This window comes from Papio anubis, unplaced genomic scaffold, assembly GCF_008728515.1.
Source record: "Papio anubis isolate 15944 unplaced genomic scaffold, Panubis1.0 scaffold20, whole genome shotgun sequence".
Classification (NCBI taxonomy): domain Eukaryota; kingdom Metazoa; phylum Chordata; class Mammalia; order Primates; family Cercopithecidae; genus Papio; species Papio anubis.
In genome coordinates this window covers 678,562-696,733 of record NW_022162022.1, presented here as the reverse complement: position 1 = coordinate 696,733, position 18,172 = coordinate 678,562, and the positions used below count along the sequence as shown (strand labels likewise).

The window sequence follows — 18,172 nt, the reverse complement described above, 5'->3', positions numbered from 1 at the left end:
ATTTAGTTTTTGAAGAGCTTTCCAGTTTAGTCCATATGATTCCCCTCCCCTAATTCTTTTCCCCTTAGTTAATCTTGCACAATTAAAACCGGCAAATATATTTCTTACATTAAAATTTGTATTAAAATTTCACTTTACATTCTACAGTGTTTCAGCCTTGCAGTCCTGTTTAACTATTGGGACATCTTTAGGGACTTGTTTATTTAATAGTTTCAGCATAACTAAGAAATAAGCAAATACTCTGAATGCTGCATGGTCTGCAGTTATTCTTTTTAAAATTATTTTTCTTTAAGACTAGTCAAGCATAGTAGTGAGAAGGGGAGAAAGTAGAACAAGGGGTTTCAGATCAAACTCCTGACTTTGAAAAATCAGTTGAGATAACTCACTACCTTCGGGCCAGCCATGCAATTACTCTTAATACAACTGTACCACAGATGTATTGCCAAGAACAAAGGCCCTGGCTCTGCTCCTGTATTTAAGGTAATGGAGCCTTTATTAAAACAGTCCACAGTATAGTATACTTGGTAAAGCTGGTAATATTGGTTAAACGTGACATAACTCTTTTCAGGATGTCCTGACCCCTGCAGATTCTCTAGAAATAAATCCCCTAGAGCAGCTGTCTTTTACCAGGGGTGGACAACAGAATCACCCTGGAGATTTTGCGTAGTCAGTTGGTGATGGGGCTTGGACATGTGCATTTACCCTAGCTCTTCTGATGACTCTTCTGTGTACCCTGGCACTTAAGCCATCTGCTTATAAAAGGTAATTCTTTTTCTTTTTTTCTGAGATGGAAGTTTTGCTCTGTCGCCCAGGCTGCAGGGCAATTGTGTGATCCAGGCTGGCTCACTGCAACCTCCAACTCCTTGATTCAAGTGATTCTCCTGCCTCAGCCTCCCAAGTAACTGGGATTGCAGGCATGCACCACCACACCTGGGTAATTTTTGTATTTTTAGTAGAGACGGGGTTTTACCATGTTGGCCAGGCTGGTCTCAAACTCCCAACCTCAAGTGATCTGCCAGTCTCAGCCTCCCAAAATACTGGGATTACAGGCATGAGCCACCACGTCTGGCCTGTTTTTATTTCTTCACTTCATAAAACTCAAAGATGCTTTAAAATGAAATAACAAGCCTTTCTCTGGACTGTAATTACAGAACTTTTGTCTCCTGGTGCTTCTACGCCACTGGTGTAATTCAGAGTATGCTTTTCATGGTGATTATGCTTGTTAAGAGAGATTGGGTATTCAGTGTATTAGGCAGAACTATAGTTGTGAGTTTGTGGCTTAAGCATTCTGATCCCTTTGAGCTAAATTTAGTCCAATGAGGCAGTCATTTGTGAGCAAGGAATCAAATATGTCTCTCATGTGAACACTTTAAGTAAATAACTGGAGAAAGTACTCCAGCAAAATAAGGGAGTAAAATAATGTTGGCTCAAAATGAGGTCGAAAAGTTGCAGGGCTCGGATCGTGTTGCTATAGGCATAAATCTGGGAGTTCTCAAGGTGTAGCTAATATTTAACGTCCAGAGAAGGTAGTGTATATTCCATAGCCTCATGCAAAGGACTTTCAACAACGAAGAGGACTCAGTTAAGGAGACCGAAAAGGTGGGGCCTGTATGAAAAGGCACAGCAACGAATGTAAAACTTCCCCAATAATACTCTAATAACACTTCTACTTGTCATTTATCTAAAACTGTCCCACAGCTTAACTTTGAAAACTCAAAACCATTCAATTCAGCTCTCAGATTTGTGTGAGAAATAACGAGATACTTGCAGCTCAGAAAAAGAAAAACAACTATCTAGAAAGTGACTGCTTTATCCCCCACTGTAAACTATACCACTGCGGCCCGGGATCCTTGTTCGACTCCTAGCCAAGGCGTTCCCGCTGCGTTTCTGTTGGGTTATCCCAAACCTGATAGAATACTACCGCCCTCCCTGCCTCCGGTCGAATAAACTACAACGTCTGGCACTCGGTGCTGAAAAGAAATCGGGCGCGGTGTCTTGCCCAGTCTGGTGAGCGGCACCGGGTGCAGTAACTGTCACCGGCACCCACATGCGGTTCCGGCGCTTAGGGCGCCGCTGAACTCAGAGCCCGGGAGTCATGGCCGCTGGCGGTGACGCCGCAGGTAAGTCAGCCCAGGAGCAGGGCCCGGGCCTGGTGAACTCTCGGAAAAATGGGGGCCCGAGCAAACAAGAAGAGCGAGGGCAAGAGGCGTAGGCACCCGGAGGCGGCAGCAAGACTCAGGACGCCAAGGGCACCGTCTTCCTGGTGCCCCAGGGCCTGCGCCGCCTCTCCACGCCCCTCGCACGGCGGCGACTGCTTCCGAGGTCATGTTTCCGGGACGCGCGCGTCTTCAGGGTGGAAGCCTGGCGCACGTCCGGAGGTGCCGAGAAGCCAACCAGCCCAAACTCTGGGGGAAATGACTCTCCTCTGCCCTCGCCCCGCGCTCTGCTACCATTTCCTTCCGTCTCTGCTTCGCTCAGCGATGCAAAACGCGCGAGGCGCACGGCAGAGGGCCGAGGCCGCGGGACTCTCTGGGCCAGGCCCGCCCCTCGGCCTCGCAGCGCAGCACGGGACGCCCTGGCCGCTGTCCAGCGCTGGCAGTCTGAGCCGAGGCTGTCGCGGAGCCAGTACAGCCGGGGCCGCGGGCTGGAAGGGCGAGCTTCCTAAGCCGGGGGGATGCCCGGCGCCCGGGCAGGGTAGGAGAGCGGCGGGCAAAGGGCCCCGGCCGTCCGGAACGAAGCCACGCGGCTTGAGGCGGTGGGGGAAGTAGGCCGGCGGGCGGCCCCTGTGCGCGCGGGGGGAGTCCATTAGGGTCCCTGGCGGGGGGACGGCTTTCTAATGTGTGAGGGCGACGCCCCAAAACCTGTCGTCGGCCCTACGCGCTGAATGTGGATGGATGACTGGGACCCAGTAGTTTCCGATCCCAAACCTGCTTTCCGAGAAGGGCTTCTAACCCAAAATGTGAATCCCGCCTCCCCTCTCGGCCAGAACTGTGGACTCGTCCCGGAGGGGGCGGTGGGTGGGGCGGAGCTGGCGGGAAATTTCGGTTTCGGCGGGTTCCCTGCGGCGCAACTCATCGTGCGCTCTCTTGTTCCTCGGGTGTTCTCCTCGCTCGCCCTCTGACTTTGCCATGCCCTGCTCTGAAGAGACACCCGCCATTTCACCCAGTAAGCGGCCCCGGCCTGCAGAAGAGGGCGGCATGCAGCTCCGCTTTGCCCGGCTCTCCGAGCACGCCACGGCCCCCACGCGGGGCTCCGCCCGGGCCGCGGGCTACGACCTGTACAGGTGAGCGGGGACCTCCCGGCGAGGAGGCTGGGAAGGGCCGGCCATCCGCTGCCACAGCTAGAAACAGTCATCGAAGAGATCACAGGAACACACTAGCTATAAATAGGATTTCTGCCTTTTTCATATTGAAAATTTTAGCTTTCATCTTTGGCATAAATTAAATAGAGATTTGGGCAAAGACTGCAGAATAAGTAAAATAACTATACGGCGTCTAGCAAGGCGTTACTTTGCAACGTTTATTGTGCCCTTTCTAAATAGAAGATAGAGAGGAAGGCACATGGTGGCTTTCGAGTGGCCTGAGGGTGATACTGTGCTCAATAGAAAAGCCAAGGTGAGAGCCTAGATGTGAGCGTGAAAACACCTAAGAAGGATGAACAGAGATGCATCTGCCTTAAAAAGTTATTTTCTATACATTCATCTGGCCCCAGGGCGGAATTTCAGAAGGCATCCGAATACGAAAGGCAGAGCTGCCTGTAATACTACCACACTTCATCTCTACAGCACGTTTTACCTGTACTAAAAACTTTCCTTATGCTGTTGTATTCAGTCCTCACAACAATCCTTAACTAGGTAAGTGTTACTTTTTACGCAGGCAGGAGTTTGTGAAGAGCTGAATTGATTTCCCCAGAGACTTGAAGATGATACCATTTTTTATCCCGAATTTTGGGCTTTTTTTTTTTTTTTCTTTTGACTACTGTGCCAGTTCTTAGAGCCATTAAGGTAGGAGAAAAGTAATGCTGAGAGGGAAGGAGAGTTTATACTAAATCCCAAGCATTGGGATTTATTTTAAAGTTTCTCAGGTAATTCAAACATGAGAACTATTGGTCTAAGCACAGGAGAAGAGAAAGTAGTGCATGATGATAGCAACAGAAAAGAAAGGAAAAGGAAAGTAGGTATGGGCAATTGCAGCTGGAAAAACTACGGTCTCTTAATTTTAATGAATAAAAGAGTGATGTAGTTTGACTAGACCTTTCCGAAGTATATTTTGGAGCACTTTTTTGAGTCCTAGGGGAGTCCTTGATTTAAGATACCTTAAGTAGTCTCATAATAAATTCAGGTGACTTTCTGTATACTGAAATAGACGTGGAAATAATGTATCTGTAATAAATTATGCCATAACTATTTAAAGAGGGGTTTCAGCGAAAGAAGGGGAAGTATAGTACTGCTTTACCAGACTTAATGCAGTTCTCCAAAGTAAACTTCTGGTTCTGCTCATTGTAAAATCTCTTAAATTTCCACCCAGCAGAGGGCCACAGTAATAGCAAGAGTAGCAGCATTTGCTACGTGGATCTTAGAGGAATTCTGTTCCTAAACAAGGTCCATCTCCAGGGACTGTTCACAGTGATCAGCCCTCTCCCTCAGCCAGGAAATTCATCGCCTAAGCTTGGCAAACCACCAAGCCCCGCCTGACAGATACAACACAGTTCTTTATCCCTCTTATTTTGTCCACCCATTTTCTCCTTTCCTTCTGCAGATATTCCCTAATCACATAAATGATTGTGAGAATAAAATGAGTTAATATATGTAAACCAGTTAGAACTGTGCCTGGCACATAGTAAAGTCTTAATCAGTGATAGCTAGTATTATTAGTAATATTTGGCCTTTTTTCTTTGTTCTTTCTTCATTTTTTTTCCTTTTCAAACTATGGTAGTAAAGCATCCACCTTTTGAAAGTTTGCCTTTCTGCCCTTTCATGCTAATAAGTACCTCAGTTTCCCAATAAACTTTTGTTCAGGGGCAAAGATTTACAATGTTGACATCTCTTCACACCACCAAAAATATTCACAGACAATTATTTTATCTAAAGCTGTCATTTTAATAATAAAATAACTACCTCTACCTTCTTCATAAACTTTTAAGATGAATTGGGAATTCATCATAGCAAGGTTGATTTTAGAAACTAAAGTTCATTAATTCATTAAATATATTGAAAGCAATTTTATATGCTTGGTCACAAAGAAAATATAAAAACAATTTTATAAATACATTTGCAGTTATTTTCTTTCAATATTTTCTTAGTGCCTATGATTACACAATACCACCTATGGAGAAAGCTCTTGTGAAAACGGACATTCAGATAGCGCTCCCTTCTGGGTGTTACGGAAGAGTAGGTGAGTCATTTAAGAAACAGGTAACTATTTGTCAAGTTATCCTTTGTGATACGTTCTTCATGTTTCATTTGGGGTAATAAGCAGGCAATATTGCTTGGGCTGTGTCCTAAAAGAAGCACCATTTGTGATAGCAAATGCACTGTTTGAAAGGCTTTATTTACATCTTTGCTTTGCCTCTTTTTGACCCTTTTGTTTTTCTCTTTCCTCACTGGAGCTTTTAGGCTCACATTGGCCTAGAAGGCTGTTCTCAGAACATGGCATTTTATATTAGGAGAGTAAAACTTGGGACCTTGTTGGTCCCAGAGTGTGTAAGCCTACTTAACCTTTTCTTGTTTGGTCGTGGGGTTAGGGTAAGGGATACTCTTCAGTGTTGTAGAGGCATTGGGAGGAGGTAGGACAAAATGGAGTACAAGTCAACAGGTTTGATTTTTCTGGAGCGGATCAGTTGTTACCAGACAGTTCTTTGCAAGAGCGTAAGTTCTTTTTGACTAACCAGAGTAAACATAAAGGAGTCAATGGAGCTGTGATGCCCTCCTCCAGGGAAAGGAGTTAGACTGGCACTATCTTATTAGCCATGAGTGGGGAAACTGCCAGTACTTCAGCCCTTAAAAGATAACAAGATGGCCTTTCATCTCATTTCTTGGGCATCATTGACTGCATTTTTTAGAGTTTTTTCAGGGGAGGGGGCAGGAGATGGAGTGAAATAAAGGTTAGTATAGAAAGAGGCTGCATTATTGACAAAGTGCCTGATTTAAATTATTATAAAATAAAATACTAGTTAGGATAATTAATTATAGGCCTGATGCTTGAGTCTGCAATAATAAGGTGTAACCATAGCTTTTTATTTTTTCAGTTTTTAGGATTAAAAAGTATACTAGTATTGAATCATTGAGACTTAGTTTTTGGCATTTTTAGTTAACTGATATTAGCCTGTTTATCTTACTCTGGTTCATGTGTTTCCTACAGACATGTCTTTTGGCATCTGAATCATGAATAGTGGGGTCCCAAGTTGTAGGCTATGCTCTGCTACTATTTGGTTAGGTTTGTTTCCATCTCCCTTCCCCTTCCTTTCCCTTCCCATCTACATTGTACATGTTGTGGTTTCCCATCTTAAAACCAAAGTCTTCTTCCTCAGTAGTGTTGCTGCTGGCCACACTCCTCTTTCTTCCCCTTTGAGGCTTAACTTCTTGAAAGAGCAGCCTACAGTCGTTCCCGTTTGCTCACCTTTCAGCTCATTCTAGCAGTCCTTCTGCCCTGTCTGCAGCACCACAAATTCTAACTGAAGTCACATGGGAGTGGTTTAAGTTAGTTTTGAATTAAAACCTTGTAGAATTTTCTTAAACTAGTCTTTCCAACTTTGGTAATGTAGTATGATGAATATATATTCTTTAATTCAAAACCATGTGCTAAAGTTAAGATGAAGATGTAGATATTATAGGTGAAGAGAATGACATGCTTAAATTGCATCAGTTATCTCTGGTATAGCCCTTCCCCCTTAAAATAACCAATGTCTCCTTTTTTGTTTTTTAGCTCCACGGTCAGGCTTGGCTGCAAAACACTTTATTGATATAGGAGGTAATGCATTTCCTTTTTTATTCTGTAAATGTTTGCAAGCATTTACTTTGTCTTTGTTTAAAAGGTAATATTCAAATGACAGATTTTATTTTTAAGAAAATAAAATGATTAGAGGAAAGCTTGTTATAATATGAGGAGGCAAAGCTTTGTGGTTATTTTAAGCAATTATATTTTGCTTAACTACTAACTTAATTTTTAAAATAATTACCTGATTATTAATGACTTAGATTTAATGATGTAATAATTAGGTAGTTATTTAAGCAACAAGAGTTCTAGAAAACACAAGGCTATCTTGTAAGAATTTTCTTCATAAGAGAGCTATCTGTCTTTAGCAAAATATAACAAGAAAATCTTTCCCTGAAGTCAGGAGAGAAAACACTTTTCTCTAAATTTGTCAAGACAGTCCTCTGTGGTACCTGTTTCCCTTATAATAAAGCCTTTCTCATGTCTCCCAAAGTTAACCCTACCTCATGTGGTACCTTTCATGAAGAACCTTCAGTGTCCTCTGCTAACTACTCTTGCTACCAGAGCTACTCCTCTTATCGTAAGGAAACTTCTACTTTCCTAATGTGGTTTCCTTGTTTCAGGTCTCCTCCAACTGGGATCCAGACCCCACTTAATGTGGTCCCCACATACTGATCCTTTATCCCATCAGTAGTGAATGTTTCATTTAACAAGATATCTTGGCCCCACATAAGTAGGTATGCTAGATCTCCTCCACCCCTTTTTACAGAGCTACTTTATATAGCTCTGGCTTAGAAATGAGCCCACGTGGATATGTGGTTAAAAACTGGAGTCTCTGGCCGGGCGCGGTGGCTCAAGCCTGTAATCCCAGCACTTTGGGAGGCCGAGACGGGTGGATCACGAGGTCAGGAAATCCAGACCATCCTGGCTAACACGGTGAAACCCCGTCTCTACTAAAAAATACAAAAAAAAAAAACTAGCCGGGCGAGGTAGCGGGCGCCTGTAGTCCCAGCTACTCGGGAGGCTGAGGCAGGAGAATGGCGTGGACCCGGGAGGCGGAGCTTGCAGTGAGCTGAGATCCGGCCACTGCACTCCAGCCTGGGAGACAGAGCAAGACTCCGTCTCAAAAAAAACAAAAAAACAAAAAAAAAAAACTGGAGTCTCTGTGTGATTCCAACCCCCTCCTTCTTTCCACTGCAATTAAGTGTGAAGATTACCCTGCTGCATCCCCCTCACCAACTAAACACGTCCTGAATTAGCTCACTTTTATGTGCCACTGCAAGGGCTAACTAAGCACTTAATGAAACCTGGCTATCCTAGTCTGCTCCTTAGTCTGACATTTGGTGGGCGTGGTATCTCTCCATAGTGTCACTAGGTGGTGCTGTTGGCCAAGACAGGACCCCAAAAGTACCCAGTTCTTAGGGACTAAAGGGGAGCTAAGTTTTACATAGCAGGGATGGACATTGACAGCCCACTCTCGCGTTGAAGATTCCTTGGGCTCTGTAAGTTATGCTCTGTAAGTTGACCGTTTACAAGGTCAACTATGGTCATTTGGGACTGTAACTTAAGGATATAAATGATTGTATATATTTTCAACGAAGTTTCAAATGATTGTGCAAGGAACAGGAGCTTTGGAATAACAACTGGATTTAGGTCCCAGCTCTGTCACTAACTAGTTATTAACCTTTCTGAACCTGTTTCCTCATCTTTCAATGGAAATTAGTGTGCCTGCCTCTGAGAGGTGGGAGGATTAAATGATAATATGTATGAAATACCTAATACAGTGCTTGGCACATATTAGATTCTGTGAGATATAATTTCTGTCCTTAGGGACTTCACAGATTGTTTTTATGTGGAAACTTTTTCTTTTTTTCGACTTTGTTACTAATTTTTGCTCTGTTTAAAACAACTTTCTGGAAAAAAATTCATGTAAAAGAATGGAAAGTTAGTTTGCCTGGTGGTTGGTATGGTATTATTCATAAAATTACACTGTGGTGTGTTCTTGGATGCAGAGAACCTTAACAGTCTCCCTTAGGCACAAGTTTATCATAGTTGGCAACAGTTTTTATTTCTGAAAAGAGATGTTGTTAGAAATCCCAGGCTGTAAATAAGGGTCAAAGGGAAAAGTTGAGCATTCAGGATTCTGTTCAGAATTCACATCTGGTAGGTGTGGATAGTTTTTCACTAAAAAAAGGTTTCCAACAAATGACATGCCAAACTCTTGACACAGTAAAACTTTTGCTTGAAGTCAGTTAATCACTCTGCCAGTTCCAATGCATGATTTTTCCAGTGATAACTTCAAGATACTTTCTGCTTTCTCTGAGGAAAAATGTCCCTGATACTTATATCCTGTAGGCAGAGAAGGCTTTTCTTGAAGGTCAAATGGCAATTGGGTGGTAAATGAATTTGAAACTACTGAAAGTTTTATACCATCAGCATTCATGTTAAAAAAAAAAACTGAGGGCCTTTTTTTCTGCCATACGTTTGAATTGACTTCAAACTACTTAATTTCTTTTAGTCAGTTACAGGTTTTTCACATTTTCTTGGCCCAAGTATAAAGATCACCTGTCTCTAGAATTCAAGACACCCAGTCATTTGAGTAGTTCTGATAGGACTACTTTACAGATACAGCAGAGGCCTTTACAAAAAGAGAATGTTTTTGTATGTTAGAAGATACTATAAAGCCAACAAGCAAATATTTACAATTTCTATGAAAAAGAAAAATGAGGAAAAAAACATGAACAAAATATAGATGAGGACGTGCAAATGTCCAACAAATGGGAGGAAAAAAGTCCAGCCTCACTAGTCATCAGGGAATGAAAAGTAAGGCAATGAGATAACCATTTTGTACTCATGATATTGGCCAGAATATAAGAGATTGTTGCCATCAGATATTGGCAAGCATTTTGGAAATGGGCATTCTCCAATATTGCTGATGGAAGTTTGAATGGCTACACCTTTTTTTGCAACCTATTTGATGAAAATAAAAAGCATTAATGTAAAAGGATATATTTAAAGGGCTTCTTTATTTTTTATAGCAAAATGTAAAAGCAGCCTGTGTCTAATATTATGTAAGAGAATAGTTACATAGAAACATATGGTACAGGTTGGGCATCGTGGCTCATGCCTGTAATCCCAGCACTTTGGGAGGCTGAGACAGACAGATTGCTTGAATCCAGGAGTTTGAGGCTCATTTGAGCAACATAGGGATACTTTCTCTCTACAAGAAATACAAAAATTAGCCAGGTGTGGTGGTGCCTGTGCACCTGGAGGCTGAGATGGGAGAATCACTTGAGGTTGAGGCTGTAGTGAGTTGTGATCATACCACTATACTCCTGCCTGGGCTATAGAGTGAGACCCTGCCAAAAAAAGAAAGAGAAAAAGAGATACCATATTTCCATATCTTGTATCTAAAAACAATGGCTAACATTTACATTTATTAATCTCAAAGGATAAATAGAAAAAAAGTAGTATGTAAGATATTTCTGTAACATTAGCTATCTCAGGGAGGGTAAGAGAATATTATAAGCTTTTATTTTATATGTATTTGTATTGTTTTGGTTATTTAAAAATTTTCGAATAAAGTAGAAACAGAATAGTTCAGAAGTCAGTCAGTCCATATTGTCTTTCTCTAACTCATTCAAGATAGATGAATTACTAGCCTGTACCTCAAAATCTCCCAGCATGGAAGTTCTCTAGCCTACTGTGGCCATTTTTTCTAACATGGAACAACATGCTATGTTGAGGGATTTCTTCATTAAATCTAATTTAAATTGTCCCTGCCGTCAAAGTTTTTTCCATATAGGTAATGTGGAAAACAGCTGGTTTCATCTTTATATCAATTTTTTTCATAAATATTAAGGTCTAAATTAATGGTCAACTGACAGTGGAGAAATAAAGCAGGATTTGGTAATTCGAATTGGTCAAGTTCAATAATTGATTGTTTCCTTCAGGCCAGACAGGAGATGAACTGCCTTTGCTGCTTTTCTGCCCAGTTTTATACTCACTCTTCTCATAAAAGTATCGCATCAGGAACCTTTTAAGAAGTGCTTAAATTCAGATTCACTTGTCCCTAGTAATTCATTCATAAAGCACAGGGGTTCATTTAAATGTATGTTGTAATCCATTCGGAAAATCTAAAATGTTGTTTTTGCTGAATATGGTGGACCTAAGCATTTGCTTTTTTTCCCCCCTTATATGAGAAAATTGAAAGGATATGCTTTGGAATTACCTTTGTTCTTAAAAAATGGGGGGTGGGTATGTTTTCAGTTTTTTTTGTTTGTTTGTTTTCTCAGCTTTCAAATAATGAGGAGTGTGGACAAATAGCATTACTGCCCATTGAGCTGAACACGTGATTATTTTTAGTTCCATATTTTTTCCTTCATCAGGGTTTTTGTTGGGGGTAGAATATTAATAACAAGTAAGATGTGACATGGAGCTGTATTCAGTTAGATTCACGTGAGTCCTATCAAGCCTTTCACAAACTGAGGGGAAAGAATTACATGTATAGCAGGAAATTGGGAGTGGGAGGAGGAAGGGAAGTGACTGCTAATAAGGTAGGGGATTTTTGGAGGGAGGGTAATGAAAATGTGCTATAATTGACTGTGACGATAGTTGGCCAACTCTGATACATTATAAACTGTGGAACTGTAACACTTTAAATGGATAAATTGTATGCTTTGTGATTATTTATCAATATAAAAAAACGAAAAGGCCTGGTACACCTGTATTATCTGTGCTTGTGTTTATGGAAATGTTTTAAATTATTGGCTTAAAGATAAATGCTAGCAAGTCTGGTAAGTATAACTCTCTGGGCTATGGCAGGGACCTAGCTCACGTCTCCCCTGCAAAGATCTTCTCCGGCTGTGTTCATAATCTCAAAGAAGTACTAATTACACATATAAAGAAGTACTAATTACACTCATGAAGCCTATGTGCTACTGTCTTCTGAGAAATCATGCTCTAAGAAAGGATGGTGGTTCAATTTAAAAGGAGAGGAAGATTATGAACTGAAAAGTTCAGGTACATTTTTAGTGTACAAATGGAATGTTCTAAGATTTGCGAGACTGCTGCTTAACAATGTCAGCGTTGACTTATTCCGCTGCAGAGCTTTAGGCTTTTTTACATTTTTGTTTATGACTCAATCGTATTTCAATCTGGGTATTAGTGGGAAGCTGATACCAGGAAAAGCCTTTAAAACTTAAACTGTAATTTTCTCCTAGTCTTTTTGGCAAGTGTGCGGTGGGTAGACAGTAGGTTGGAGATGGTCATTGCTACTCCCAGCTTAAAAGAGGAAATGGTTGCCATTTGATAAAGAGTGACAGGTTGGAAAATTATGATGTGTTTTCTAAATTTTTATTTGTATTTTAGTAATATCATTTCTTGGTTTTAGGCTTTACATAGTACCAGGGCAAGATTCACTTATTCAATTGTAAGAATACAAATCTCAGAGCTACATAACAATGATTTTGAGATCTTACACCTCTAGTATTCAGATAGCAAAAATCGAGATATTATTATTTTTCTTTTTTCTAGCTGGTGTCATAGATGAAGATTATAGAGGAAATGTTGGTGTTGTACTGTTTAATTTTGGCAAAGAAAAGTTTGAAGGTATGTTAAATATATACATTCACATAATTCTAGTGAATTTTCGGAGTCATGTATGTGTAAATAATATTGACTCTTTTAATTCTCATTGAATAAGACAGGATGTGCAGAATGTCAGTAATATCAATAATAAACTATTCTTTCTTTGAAGTCAAAAAGGGTGATCGAATTGCACAGCTCATTTGCGAACGGATTTTTTATCCAGAAATAGAAGAAGTTCAAGTAAGTATTATAAAGGATGATAGAGAATAAGTAATATAACATCTTAAGTGAAGAAATATGTATAATCTTGAGTATTTAATATGCTGTTTGTAACTAAATAGTATATATGACTAAACTTAAGCAAATTTAAAATACTAGTTTTAAGAATTTCTTAAAATGTTTTTCATGTAGCTATTATGTAGTATTTACTTTGCATAGTAAGTTATTTAAACATACTGTGAACTTCTAATATTAGAATTTTTAAAAGTTATCCAATATTCTAATTTATGGAGCTTTTTAGAATTTAATTTTCTTCTTTCTGTAATCTCCCTTTTGAAAGATGATATAGCAAGAGTAGAATTCTGGCTATATTTTTCTTAGGAGCTGGAGAGGAAAACTGAAAGAGACTCTAAAAAAAATGGTGAAGCTTACCACCTTGCTATCTGTCTATCTTTCAGGCTTTGGATGACACCGAAAGGGGTTCAGGCGGTTTTGGTTCCACTGGAAAGAATTAAAATTTATGCCAAGAACAGAAAACGAGAAGTCATACCTTTTTCTTAAAAAAAAAAAAGTTTTTGCTTAAAGTGTTTTGGTGTTTTGCACTTCTGTAAACTTACTAGCTTCACCTTCGAAAAGTACTGCATTTTTTACTTTTTTTTTTTTTTTAATGGTCAAGGAAGAGATCATAAAAAAATGAAACACAAAGCTTTTTGTGTTTGGATCGAAAAGAAACTTTGTTTTTCTGCAGTTGATGGTTGTATGTAAATCTGCTTTGTGGTGACCTGATGTAAAGTGTCTTCTTAAAATCAAATGTACATCAATTACAGATTAAAAAAAAAAACCTGTATTTAACTCAAATGATCCCCCTTCAGCAACTTATTTTGCTTTAATTCCTTTAAATCTTAAGCAATATTTTGTATTCAGTAAACTTAAATTCTTACACAAGGTACAAAATCTTGCATAAGCTGAACTAAAAGAAAATGAAATGAAAAGGAGAGATTAAAGGTATTCCTTGTTCTTCTCTTCACTAGTTTAAAAACTTCTTTTTAATCTTAAGTTTCTTTGTGATGAGGGTGAGAAAAGAATCCTCAGTTTATTTTTCCACTATTAATCTTTCTTTTGATAAATCCTCTATTGACTGAGTAGAGGTATGTTTGTGAAAGACATGTAACTTGGGTATTTGTTACCTTTGATTTGTTCCCCTGAATTTCGTCTCATCAGGCAAGTTGTACTGGTTGTAGCTATGAGTTTCCCTAAGTGAAGTAGCAATAGGCTGTAATCAAGAAAATATGCCATTTATAGGGATAAGATAAATGAAATAATACATACTTCGGCCACCAGGTTTTTCTGTCTCACATACATAAGCAGCACTTCATTGCAGATACGGAACTGATTCTGTGGCTTAGCTTGATTGACATCTTTTGGAAGTTTCTGCTGGTGTGCTTTCCTTTCTTTACTATGTTTCTCAAATTCCTTTGTGTCAGGGTTTTTTGGTGTCACTTAGGTTTTGTCCATCAGATTCTGAGACACCAGGCATCATTTTGAGGATGTGGGTTATACACATGGAGTGTTTCTGGAACTATCAGTTCACTTGGCCACCCAGTTTGTGGAAGCACAGGTAAGACTGTTCTTTTCTGGTGATTCTCCAAGCCATTTAATACCCTGCAATGTAATTGTCCGTCTGTGGGTCACAGTTCATTAGTGAGTCATGAAATCAACTCACTGGGACATAGCCACCATTTTTGTGTACTAGGTTGGGCTATAAATTATTTCTGTTGTCAATGAAATTTAAATGTTTTTCTGCTAAACTAACCAGAATGGATTCTGTTTTGTGCACCTGAACTATAATCAATACCGAATAACAGTTGAGTAAGAACAAACAGTATTACATGGCTACCGAGAAATATGGTCTTAGTTTACACTGTTAATATTAGTTACCTCTTACAGAAAGTCTGCTGTAGGCTGGGCACGGTGGCTCATGCCTTGCCCTAAAATCCTGGAGGCCTCTGCTATGATTCACCTATGGGAGCCTGCCAAAGGCTCCAAACAGCATCCCTATCTGCCACTGTCACCTCAAGCACCATTGGATCTGCTGGGTCATATGGCCCAAGTGGCAGAGCAGCTTGCACAGCAGCGTGGACCTGTTGCAGAGCCTTCTGTTCTGGATCCCACTCAAAACTGGCAGCCTTTCAGGTCACTTGATAAATGAGCTGGAGTAAGACACCCAAATGAGGAATGTGTTGCCTCCAAAATCCAAATAGGCCCACTAGGCGTTGTGCTTCTTTCTTGGTTGTAGGAGGGGCCAAATGCAGCAACTTATCCTTTACCTTAGAAGGAATATCTCAACAGGCCCCACACCGCTGAACCCCTAGAAATTTTACTGAGGTAGATGTTCCCTGAATTTTAGTTGGATTTATTTCCCATCCTCTGGCACACAAATGTCTCACCAATAAGTCCGGTGTGCTTTCTACTTCTTGCTCACTGGATCCAGTCAGCATAATGTCATCAGTGTAATGGACCAGTGTGATATCTTGCGGAAGCAAAAAGCGATTAAGGTCTCTCCAAATAAGACTATGACACAAAGCCGGAGAGTTAATATACCCTTGAGGTAGGATAGTAAAGGTATATTGCTGGCCTTGCCAACTGAAGGCAAATTCTTTCTGATGGGCCTTATGGACAGGAATGGAGAAAAAGGCATTTGCCAAGTCAGTGGCTGTATACCAGGTACCAGGAGATGTGTTCACTTGCTCAAGCAATGAAACCACATCTGGTACAGCAACTGCAATTGGAGTCACCACTTGGTTAAGCTTATGATAATACACTGTCATTCTCCAAGATCCATCTGTCTTCTGCACAGGCCAAACGGGAAAGTTGGATGGGGATGTGATGGGAATCACCATCCCTGCATCTTTCAAGTCCTTGATGGTGGCACAATAATCTCCGCAATCTCTCCAGGGATTCAATATCGTTTTTGATTTACTCATTTTTTAGGTAGAGCCAGCTCTAATGGCTTCCATTTGGCCTTTCTCACCATAATAGTCCTCACCCAGTCAGGGACCAGTGTGGGGGTTCTGCCAGTTGCTCAGTATGTCTATGCCAATTATGCATTCTGGCATTGGGGAAATGACCACAGGATGAGTCCAGGAACCCACTGGACCTACTGTAAGTCGGACCTGAGCTAAAACTCCATTAATTTTCTGACCTCTATATGCCCCTACTTTAACTGTAGGACCATAATGACATTTTGGGTTCCCTGGAATCAATGTCAGCTCAGAGTCAGTGTCCAGTAGTCCCCAAAATGTCTGATTATTTCTTTTTCCCCAGTGCTCAGTTACCCCGGTAAAAGCCAGAGGTCTCCTTGCGGAAGGATGAGAGAAAGATTCACTGCATAAATTGTCGGTAATAGAGTGGGGTCCTTCCTCAAGAGAACCTGGCCTCCCCTTCATTCAAGGGGTTCTGAGTCTGTAAACTGGCTCAAGTCTGGAAACTGATTGCGGGGCCATGATTCTCTGTTTTTATAATTCAAATTAGTCTTTTGTCCATTAGACCTAGAAGTGTTCTGTTTGTATAATTTAGGTAGGAATGCAGTAGGCTTCCTATCAATTTCATTTCTAGGAACACTGATTAATTAGCCAATGCCAGAGCTCTACACGAGTCAGACTATTCTGATTGCCGCTTTGCCTTTGATGGTTGAGGGCTGCCACTTGGCCCCTGCCACCTCAGGATCCAATTATTCCCATTGGATTTAAATTTTGTAGTTGAGTGGCTGCAGTTCCCACCATTAGATCTAACATATAGAGAAGAGCAATTACAGGGCTCTTCAGAGATGCAGATACTGTCCTCACAAATCTATTTCACAAGACATTGGTCAAGGGTATATCTTCTGGACCCTCCCAGCTGGGAGGCGTAGGTCTAAAATGACTAATCCACTCCACCATCCCAATCTCCCAATCTCCCTAAGCTTTTGGATCCCTTCCTCTACATTAAACCAAAGGAGATCAGGCATTTCCAGCTCACGGTGGGCCAACTTTTAATCCATATTTCAGCTAAACAAACAAACTATAAAAACCTTTTTTAACTCCCCAAGCTACAACATTAAATGCAGAGTCCCTACTTAGTGGGCCCACATCAATAAATTCAGCCTGATCCAACTCTATGTTCCTGCCACCATTATCCCATACACTTGATATCCATCCCATGTCTGTTCTCCAGATTGCTGTTTATATAAATTAGAGAACTCTAAGCAGTTCTTGAGTGTAGAGCACCTCCTAATGGGTCACATTCTCAGCCTCACCTGTAGGGGCTCGCTGGGACTTTAGTTTAGTTATAGGTCTAGAAGCAAACAGGAGTGGTGGGGGTGGCTCCTGAGAAGAATCAACATTATTTTGCCTGGAACTGCCTCAGGGGAGGCCATCACTATTGCCTCAGGCAGCGCAGGGTTTATCTCCTCAGACAAAGGTGGGAAGGCTGATACGGCAGCATGGGTCAGGGTGGGGGGATGTTGCCTCTACTGGGGGTGGAGAAACTATTCCTTCTGGCAAAAAAGGTTCATCAGAAGTTTACAAATTCAATGTCCCCAGCTTCATCAGGGTCCTCCCACACTTCCCCATTCCAAGTTGCAGGCTCTCATTCTTTTCCAATCAATACCTCACTGTAACAGTAGACACCTCCCAAGGTTGTGCATAAACCTTTCTGTTGCAAGTCAGCCACTCGCATGATAAGAGTTTGTGTCTGTTTTCCCACAACTTATCTCTACAGGAGATAAGACTCACTCAGGGCAATCTTAGCAGATTTGAGGCTCAGTATCTGCTTCTGAAGCCAGGAGGCAGAATCCCTGAGTTCATCATTTTCTTTCATCACTTTGCTGAACTTAGGAGCAAACAACCAATTTCATTATGTTCCTTGGTTGTCCACATATGGTCTAAGGTATTATGTGTAGAGTCGCTAAACTCCTTGCCTCTCATGAGCAGCCTCTCATGAGCAGTGAATCAGGAGTGTCAAATGCATTTATTTTGTGTGACTGTCTAAACAGTTCACACCAAGGACTATCAATGTTCTCCATACTATTAGAAGTAGAGTCCTTAGCATTTTGGGGTCTAATCATATTAAGCAGCCAACTCCAGAAACCCCAAAACCAACAAAAGAACTCCATCCTTAATATTGTGTTCCTCTAGAACCACTTCTGGTACCAAAATCTGTATTAGTCAGGGTTCTCTTAGAAGGACAGAACTGAAAAGGGGAGAGTACTAAGTATTAACTTACAGGATCACCAGCTCCCACAATAGGCTATCTGGAAGCTGAAGAGCAAGGAGAGCCAGTCCAAGTCCCAAAACTAAAGAACTCAGAGTCCAATGTTCGGGAGCAGGAATCATCCACCGTGGGAGAAAGATGTAGGCTCAGCAGCTACGTCCATCTCTGCTTTTTCACATTCT

The 18,172-nt window shown here is 41.1% G+C and overlaps 1 protein-coding gene across 3 annotated transcripts; it reads left to right on the top strand.

Moving 5' to 3' along the window:
* The first annotated feature begins 1,947 nt into the window (after positions 1 to 1,947).
* LOC101013459 (deoxyuridine 5'-triphosphate nucleotidohydrolase, mitochondrial) lies at positions 1,948 to 14,552 on the top strand. 3 transcript variants are annotated; one of them, XM_021940537.2, is made up of 7 exons: positions 1,948 to 2,120; positions 3,145 to 3,283; positions 5,302 to 5,393; positions 6,924 to 6,968; positions 12,468 to 12,542; positions 12,691 to 12,761; positions 13,199 to 14,552. In XM_021940537.2, exons 1-7 carry the CDS (start codon positions 2,096 to 2,098, stop codon positions 13,253 to 13,255), a joined length of 504 nt encoding a protein of 167 aa, XP_021796229.1. In that variant the 5' UTR covers positions 1,948 to 2,095; the 3' UTR covers positions 13,256 to 14,552. The 3 variants fall into 3 exon arrangements, with proteins under 3 accessions (XP_021796229.1, XP_021796230.1, XP_021796228.1); XM_021940538.2 differs by lacking the exon at positions 1,948 to 2,120 and adding an exon at positions 2,295 to 2,378; XM_021940536.2 differs by lacking the exon at positions 1,948 to 2,120 and adding an exon at positions 2,310 to 2,694.
* Positions 14,553 to 18,172: the final 3,620 nt, after the last annotated feature.

Excerpts from the sequence above, each read along its gene's own strand:
- LOC101013459 (XM_021940536.2), top strand. The coding sequence starts at position 2,415 with ATGACTCTCCTCTGCCCTCGCCCCGCGCTCTGCTACCATTTCCTTCCG. Across the intron at positions 2,695-3,144 it reads ATGCCCGGCGCCCGGGCAGG|AGACACCCGCCATTTCACCC; the intron begins GTAGGAGAGCGG and ends CCTGCTCTGAAG. Across the intron at positions 12,762-13,198 it reads CAGAAATAGAAGAAGTTCAA|GCTTTGGATGACACCGAAAG; the intron begins GTAAGTATTATA and ends TCTATCTTTCAG.